At 41.2% G+C, this 9,342-nt stretch overlaps 1 protein-coding gene across 4 annotated transcripts in view; it reads left to right on the forward strand.

Moving 5' to 3' along the window:
- SNX21 (sorting nexin family member 21) overlaps window positions 1-9,342 on the forward strand; it is a 151,381-nt gene that overhangs the window by 137,531 nt on the left and 4,508 nt on the right. For 3 of the 4 annotated variants that reach the window (XM_073559329.1, XM_073559328.1, XM_073559331.1), the window contains exons 2-3: window positions 4,895-5,081; window positions 5,239-5,393. In XM_073559329.1, coding sequence (XP_073415430.1) covers window positions 4,895-5,081; window positions 5,239-5,393 — 342 coding nt within the window. Of the gene's footprint in view, window positions 1-2,459; window positions 2,588-4,894; window positions 5,082-5,238; window positions 5,394-9,342 lie in introns of all 4 variants that reach the window. The other variant, XM_073559330.1, reaches the window with a different exon arrangement.

A 9,342-nucleotide genomic window follows, 5' to 3' on the forward strand; every position in this document is an offset into this window, starting at 1 on the left:
TCTCTTGTGTATTTTTCTCCATGACTACTTAAGCACGAAGCCTGATTTTCTGCTTCCCGTTGTAAAGGGAGAGAGTTCGTTGAATGCATTGGAGAGCCGGAGGCAGAGAAGGGGTTAACAAAGGTTTACTGAACAGGAAGTTGGACACGGAATACTCCAGACAGGGAGACGAGATTAACTACATGAACTTTGGTTATTAAGCACAACCACAATGCACAATAGAAAGATATGCAAAAACGGGGTAAATTATCGCTTGCAGTCCTTGCAGGGGAAAGGCTGGAAAATCTCCCGACGTCTTCGCAAATCGTGAACAAAGTCTCTGGCTCTATTACGGAAGAATGAGAAACGCCTATCTTCCAACGTTGTGGATGGATCCGGTCCTGGCTGGCTTGAGTACGCTGGGCTGTTGAAACAGTCCTTTGTATGGATTCCTCAGTGATGGTGCCAAATGCGAGCCGTGTGCTCGCTCACAGAGCGCGGTAGTGGGTGGTTCTCTGGGATAGTCTCTAGGCACGCAGCATGTCAGCTTATCAGTCACCACAGGCAGGACTGGACAGTCCACAAGAACAGGGTCAGACGATAACTCAATAGCGTCAGTCAATTGTGGGGTCAGCACTCTGTGGGGAGGGTGGCATGAAGTTGTTAGCTGGAGCAACGGAGAGGGAGTCAACCTTCTCCTGTTGCTTTCCTGCCAAGTCTGACCCGTTCCGCTCTTAATCCTCTTTATACTCCCCGCGCCCCATGTTGTCAAGTGGTGACAGCCCCGATAGTTACGGCCCTAAAGGGCACCAGAAACTTCTGCTTCTGCCTCGGCTCATCCTCTTATACTGACTCTAATCACAACTGGTTAGTCTGTAAAGGGTTTCGGATTTTAATAGTTGCTAACTAGGGGACTGTACCTCTTCATCCAGGTAGTAAAAGTGGACAAACTGCAATGTGTCTAGAACAAGAGCATAGCCTTTTACATGATAACCGTGCAGAACATTGTTAGTGGCACTAGCACAGTGCTGTGCATAGATTTCTGCAATTTTTACCATACTAGTAGTTTATATGAATTATTTTAAAAGGGAATGCAACTATTTACAGCAGAGTTGTCAAACATGCTGCCATTGGTATGAATAATTATTTTATAACTGGGACTATTTGCTTATTGTGAAATGATCAGCAAAGATAATTGGATTGTTTATCTGTTAGGGCTCATACCCTCTTGCGAGGGAAAAAAAGGTACGATGTTTTTTTTTTTCTTTCCCCCCCCACATTGCATCCGTATGACATGCGCATATGTAGTGTTGTTGTTGTTTTTTTTTTTTGTTTTTTTTTCTCAGCAACTATTTTTCTACAGTCATTTACAGTACTATTTACAGTGTTCTGTGGCACAGAATGGTAAGTTATCTTTAAAGAACGGAGCGCATGGTGCAAGTGCTGTGCCTTTTTTTTTTTTTTTTTCTCGCACCCATTGACTTGCATTGGCGAGTCTCGTCCGAGATTCGCAGCAATACGCAGCATGCTGCGATTTGTTTATCAGTTCGATTTCAGCTGAGAGAAAAAAAATCACAGATGAGACGTCACCTATTGAATAACATTGGTCCGAGTGCAGTCAGATTTTTTTTTTTTTTTTTTTTTTAAATCAGCGGATTGCACTCATCTGTATTTCTCGCAAATGGGTATGAGCCCTTAAAGTGATTCTCTGTGGCTGACTTTCAAGCCTACTTTGGGCAAGACTTGTAAAAACAATTGTTTCCAAATCAAAGGTGTTCATACCAGTTATTATATTTGTTAGCAGTTACCTTTAGTTAATTGCACTAAATTGCCGTCTTCATTCAGTCTCGGACCCCACTCCCCAATATGCAGTTTGCAGCATGATCCAAGTGTCATGGGGTTTTCTGTGGGAATCTCTCCCCCAGTATTGTAGATTGGATTTGAGCTTGGTACATCCATGAGCTCTGTATAGCTTCTATCCTGTGCTTATCTTCTCTCATGTGCTTTCCTCTTTGATTATGGCCGTTTTCTCTGCCCTGAGACTGTAGATAGCGTTCCTTTATCACACTGGATATCTGTGTACAACCCCATTACTGCTCCTATCTCTAAGGGTTTGTGTAGACAATCCGTAAACGTTGTGGGTTAGACGCTGCATACTTGTGCAGCATCCAACCCGCAGCGACCAGATGTTGCAGCATCGTGGATGGGAAATCCCATGTCTACGGTGTCCACAAACTTCATAAACTGACCGTCACATCCAATCATAAGCATAGTGTAAACAGGTGCTTAACCTAGAGTCACCAACTCATATACATTCAAACAAAAAAGGAAGCGCACTGTAGCGCCATAGCATGCATGCATACATGAAAAATGAATTCCATTGCTGCATTAGAAGTGTGAAAAATTAAGAATGTTTAGCGCATAAAATGGCCAAGGTATGTGTACCTGGAAGCCACAGTAAGGCGTTTCTTGTTTTCCAGGATCCTATCTAATGCCAATCCTCACTTAGGTTCCCATTCAGATGACGACTTCAGTCTAAGTGGAGGGGTAGTGGCCCTGCTTTGATTAAAAACGCCTGCGGCTAACAGGTGGAGTGCTCAGTCAGAAGGTAAATGAATACAGATTTCAAAAACTGACCGTCACATCCAAGCATAAGCATAGTGTGACACAGGTGCTTAACCTAGAGTCACCAACTCATATACATGCAAGCAAAAAAGGAAGCACACTGTAGCGCCATAACGCAATTCACTTCTCATGTTTGCATGTTATGTGTCCACAGACACCCGCAGAGACGGACATGTGGCGTGACTCTCCAGAATATATTGGATGTAGTGAATTTGCACTGAACACGTGCAGATTTACGTACATTCGATATACTGCAGCACTTTGGACGCACTTACCCTAACACTAAGAGAAGGGAGGGAAAGGGCAGTGAGAGCTCAGACATTTTTTAAAGATGTGTATAAATTTGTATTTGTTTGAATGAACACTATTTAAAAAGCTGCTACTTCATGCATTTAGAAAGCCAATTAATAATTCATAATAAAAAAAAGTTCTATATACATAGACTATACCCCTTCACGACATCCGCCGTACATGAACGGTGCATGCCAGAAGCAGGTGTGTGGAACCGGCTCAAGGGGTGAGCTCGCCCCATACCTGGCAGATCATGTCAGTATGTTATAGCCAGGACTTGCGTCCTAACAAATCGCAGGTGGAGCAGAGTTCCGCCCATGATTGTTAATCTTTTAAATTCCGCTGTCAATCTCCGACAGCGGCGTTTAACACACTCTAGCATGGGGGTGTGTCATTCAAATCACACAACAGCACGTGTGACGAGATCATGGGTCACCGATGGGTTGCTAGGACAGAAGGGTGTGCTGATGACACCCGTGCTTGTCATTACAGAGCTCCATTGAAATCCTGCCTGTGGCCAAACTACAAAGACTGTGATTTCTGCTATATACAGCGATGTCGTGACTTCACTTTATATAGCCCAAGCGATCGAACGATGGCAACTTCAAGTCCCCACAGGAGACTATTAAGAACAGTCAAAAGGTTAAAAAAAAATCTAATCATCCTCCTTACCTCCGTTAGAAATAGATATTAAAAAATAAATACACATGTGGCATTACTACATTTAGAAAAATCTGATCAATGTATACACATAACCCCCAATGGTCAACACACCATAAACCGGAAAAAATTCAAGAACGCCCAAATTAAGGTTTTTTGGTGGCTGCAATTCCACAAAAATGCTATAACAAGCGATCAAAACATTGCATATCCTAAAATGGTATAAATAAACGTCTTCTCGCCACGCAAAAATAAAGTCACACAGCTCCACCGACTTTTACAAACTTCTGGGTTTTTTTTCTCACAACTATAATAATAAAAAAAAATACATCGCTGTAATCGTCCTGCGGAGCAGAATCATATTGCATGGTCAAACAGTCCCAGAAAACAGAATAGTGTTATTTTTTTTCCACAATTTTTTTTTTTTCTCCCCTCTTCGGATTTTTTTTCCCATTTTCTGGTACACTATGTAGTAAAATTAATGGTGCCATTCAAGTGTCCCCTCAAAAAAAAAAAAAAAAAAAAAAAAAAAAACACTCACAAGTCTGTGGACAGAAAAATAAGAGTTATGGTTCTGGGGAAAAAGGGGAGGAAGAAACAAAAAATGGAAACTGGGCCAATTGTGAAGGGGGTACAGTATCTTGCAGTAGCAAACTAGGCTAAGGTCGCTAAAATATGTTTATAACATGTTTAGCTCTGATTTTTGCACGGACACAGTCCAAAAAAACCTGGACATGTAAACAGCCCCATAGACTATATGGGTATGAGTTCTATCCATGAAAATCCCGGTTAGAACACACATGTGAAGCATGGACGGTAGATCACACTTCTGTTTTTTTAAATCCGTCCAAATCCGTCGTTTTCCGTTAAACGGATCCGCCATGTTTTTAGCGGATCCGTTTTTTTTCCCATAGACTTGCATTAGCGGCTACCGCGGATCCGTCAAAAAAACAGATCCGGTAGCATCCGTTTGCGGCAAAAAGTGGAAGCGGATCCGTTTGGCGGACACAAAAAACAGATGTGTGAAACAGGCCTAAATGACACATAAGGCCTCTGCGGTCAGTTAAAAGGAAACATTTTTACAATTGGAGACTGAAAACCTGAATGAACTGCTATTCGTTCGGCGCCTCTCCTTTTTCTGGACTCCAGCCTGATGGCGCTCACTCGCTGGTTATACGTATAGCAGAGGACAGCTTTAGCCGCTCAGTGTTATGAAGTTTCCATTCTGACAGCACAGAGAGCTTGAGTTGCATAATGGCGGACAACCTACATTTTGTTTTCACGTGTAGCTTTCTTAGCAGTAGTTATCATTTTATTAATATTTGCAATATCTTTATAGATGGCATCAAAGCTTCTTCGCCGCTTCCGTCCCTCTACACGGAAGAAGCAGAGAGGTCCTGGACCTCCAGAAGAGTCTCCAGAGATTGCAGAGTTGGTGGACGACGCTGAAGGACTATCTGTGCGTCTGAGCGGGACCCTCAGTTTGAGCGAAGACAGTCTGGGCTCTGAGGAGAGTGATGGAACCGGTATGGAATAAATTAATTCTAGCATTTCAATGGGTGACAGTGTAATGTGTGGCATGTGAAGGATTCTGCATGTGTGTGTGTGTATATATATATATATATATATATATTTGTTTCTAGGCTTTTCTCCTCTACTATACTGTATTGTACTTTTCTGCAGAGGGTCGATGCATAGAAGAGCTGAATACCCATTCCCTCTTGACCCAACAACTTAGAGAGATGTGGGCCCATGCTCAAGATCATGGCATGCCCATCCGGCTCACGTTTGAGGTGACTGAGGCTAATGTGGTGAGGGACAACCATGCCAAGTATGTTGTAAGTGTTCCTCTTTTGCATATAATCTTCGATTTATTTACTTGGTTCACTTATATGTAGTGTTTAAAGAAGCCCTCCTCCCATCAACGTTTATCCTCTTAATAAATTGCAGTCATCATATTACACAGTACTGTGTACTTACAGTTGCTCGTTTTGGTTTTCTACCCAGTAAATTCTTCACTTTTATCTGTTCCTCTTGTCCCTGCATTTATTACTTCCCTCTTCAATTCCTGACCCAGCTGCTAGGCCCCTTCCCCCTGCCATAGACTTTCACAGTGACTCGTACAGTGAAAATTGACCTCCTTGTTTTGCATAGAGCTTAGTAGAATTCAGTTTGTCAGTTTTTAATTACATGATGTCATAGACTAAATGGAAAAGAGAAGAATTAGCTGGGTAGAAGGGGGAAAATGAGCAATTGTATGTACACAGTGCTATATGATGATTGCAATATATTTGGAAAATAAAAATTTTGATGGGAGTAATTAATTTTGTGACTCGGACTGCCCAGAGATATTCTGCAAGGGGCTTGTCAGTTCTGAGAAATCCTTTTAATAATAAGGGTCTGTTAAAAAATGGGCTAGTCACAGGATGCCACTGGCTTGGACTCATAGCACCTAGCTGTAATGCATGGGTAAGTTATAAAATAAAGATGCTGTCTGCTTGATGCATGGGCATACAGAATCTTTGAGAGATGCTGTTCACATTCCATTAGGGTGCACTTATGACTATTTTTTTTTTTTTTTGACCACAGTCAAAAATTAATAAAAACACCACATGGTTTTAATACTGGATTATGTTTTTACCTGGAAATGTGTCAGGTTTCACCTATAAAATCTTCAGAGCCAAAATACCATTTAAGTCTGGAGGAAATGGGAAAATATTCCGCTCACCTGTAACTGATTCGTTGAACAGCTACGTGCTAGGCAGTGGATACGTAACAAGTGAAAACCAAAATTGGTTAAAATTTAGTATTGTTACTTCATATATCCCACAAACAGGAAATGTAGACCTCACTTAAGCCACTTTCACACTTCAGTCTTTTGACATCAGTCGAAATCCGCCGTTTTTTATTTTTGGCGGAATCCATTTTTTTTCTCAGACTTGCATTAGTGACGGATTGCGACGGTTGGCTGTCCGTTGCATCCGTCATTTCAGCATCCGTCGTCTGGATACAACGGACATAGTAACGTTTTTTTTGTCTGCGTTGAAAAGGCGGATAGTGACAGATCCGTCGCCGTCCGTTGTCTGCTATAATGGAAGCCTATGGGCGGCAGATCCGTCACTGACTGAATCCAGTGACTGATTCCGTTTTTTTTAAACTGAGCATGCCCGTAAAAATTTCCATTTGTTTAAAGGGAATCTGTCACCCCTTTTTTGAGATATCATATAATGATATCATTCAGTTGTGTGTCACATAAGGATTCTCTTAGTACTTCTGCTTCCCCCTGACCCTGCACCTTTCATGCATAAATACCTTTTTTTTATATCGGTTCAGATGTATTTATGCATGAAAGGTGCGGGGTCAGGGGGAAGCAAAAGTACTAAGAGAATCCTTATGTGACACACAATTGAATGATATCATTATATGATATTTCAAAAAAAGGGGTGACAGATTCCCTTTAATCTAACCCCAAAAGCCGATCTGGCACAGAAAAATCTCTCTCTCTCTCTCCTTTTCCAGACTTCTGAAGTTCCATTAAATTTCACACACTGGCTGCTGCGACGGATCCGGTGCATCAGTTTTTTGCTATTCTGCAACGGATCCGTTTTTTTCACACTTTCACGGTTAGGAACTGACGTCAAAAGACTGACGTGTGAAAGGGGCCTTACAAGTTTCAGGTACAACTTAATAATAGCATATTAACAGATACAAAGTGGGTCGGTCCTTAAAGGGACCACTGCTTGTATACGTTAATGACAGAGCCTCATTTTCTAAATCTGACCACTGTCACTTTGAGGTTTTAACTCTGGAATATTTTAACACATCCCACTGATGAGAGGTTTGTGACATATTGTACTTCAATATGATGGTAAAATGTGGTCAACATGACTTGGGTTTACTTATGAAAATTTGGCAAAACACTAGAAAACGTCAATTTTCAAACTTTTTATTTTTATGCCCTTAAACCAGAGTTATACCACACAAAATAACATTTCCCACATGTCTACTTTACATCACCATCATTTAAGCTTTTCTTTGTTGTTGGGAAATTAAAGTGAACCTGCCTGCAGGATTGTGCACAGTGTCCTACACAGAGTGTCATGTTGACACCGTTATACTGAATGTAAAATGATACCTTAGTCTATGAAATCCATCTTGTGGTTGTTGTTTAACCATTATTTTCAGCTTTGAGTTAATGATATGCTCGTGCTTTGGGGTGGTGTGTGTGTGTGTGTGTGTGTGTGTGTGTGTGTGTGTGTGTGTGTGTCTTCATGTGGTTCCCTGGTTAGGTACTCATGTTCATGGCTTCTGACAGGTCCCTGATCCCTCACTGACCTGCCCCCTAGTTTGTATGTATCTCTCCCTTCTGCTGGTAGGTGCCAGCCGTGGCCACTACGCTGCAGAATAATCGCATGTTTAGTGGGCAGTTAGTAACTGTGCTTGATGATTTCCTGGGGAATGTAAAAAAAAAAAAAAAAAAAAAAAACATTTTAAAATGGCGCCTACCGCACCTGCGCAGTAGCAGCTCTCGGTGTGTGTATATAGAGGTGATCCGATAACTGCTACTGCGCATGCAGTCTGCATCATGGATACCTAACCAGAACACCCCATGAAGATCCCCCCCACAGTCCCATCTCTTAAGCCCGAGAATAAAGATTAAACAACAACCACAAGACGGATTTCATCAACCAAGGTATCATTTTAATCAGTATAACAGCGCTGACCTAATACTGTACGTTACTGGGCACAATCAAGCTGACAGGTTCCCTTTAAAAGGGTTAAAAGTTGATCAGCAATTTCTCTTTTCCAGCAAATTTACATAACAATTTTTTTCTATAGGGACCACATTATATTTGACATTATATTTGAAGTCACTTTGAGGGGCCAATGTGACAAAATACCCAAAAGACACCATTCTAAAAAGTGTACCCATTCAAGAAGTTTATTAACGCTTCAAGTGCTTCACAGGAACTATGGCAATGTGAAACAGAAAATGAACATTTTTTTCTATAGAATTGTAGTTTTAGCCCCAAATTTTTCATTTTCACAAGGGTAACAGGAGCAATTAATGAATAAATGTTGTATACCATGTGACTGACTATTGGAAGGTTTTTAAACTACTGCTTGTATGCTATGATTAAGGGCCAGTTGCACCGAAGACTCTTAAAAGGCATTTTCCAACGAACAAAAGCACATTTTAATTAATAGATCTTGGAATAATAATAATTTCCACAATTGGATGTATTTAAAGTGTTCCTGTGCAGAGATAATCTTATCAATGTGCCCCTGCTGTGTACTGTGTAATGGCTGTGTCTGACCGTACAGGGACATGGTCTGATCATACTACAGCTCCTGGGCAGGGGAGGAAGCCATGGCCATTACACAGTACACAGCAGAGGCACATTTATAAGTTATCTCGGCACAGGAACATGTTTTTAATCCCTTCCTGTTGTGGAACTTATTATTCCAGGAAATAGTGAATAAAATGGGGAAAAAAACGTTTGTGATGTCTATATATTTCCAGTTAGTTGAGCCACGTTGGATATGTTCTTAAACTGAAGAAATAAATACAAAGTTTTAACCAATTTTGAACAAAGGTTTTGGGTTTCCCATCATTTTGTAGGAATATCAAAGGTTTAGACACTCCAGAAGTGTCAAGTAAATGATTCTTAATTGCCTATTCTATGGAAGGGTGCTAACGTGTGATCGCTGGGACTTACACTGATCCTGAGAACTCTGAATGGAGTAGTACTTGGCCACTTTATTCAAAGTCCAAGTGACCAAACT

This window comes from Dendrobates tinctorius, unplaced genomic scaffold (assembly GCF_039654945.1).
Source record: "Dendrobates tinctorius isolate UK_male_01 unplaced genomic scaffold, ASM3965494v1 ptg000270l, whole genome shotgun sequence".
NCBI classification, from domain to species: domain Eukaryota; kingdom Metazoa; phylum Chordata; class Amphibia; order Anura; family Dendrobatidae; genus Dendrobates; species Dendrobates tinctorius.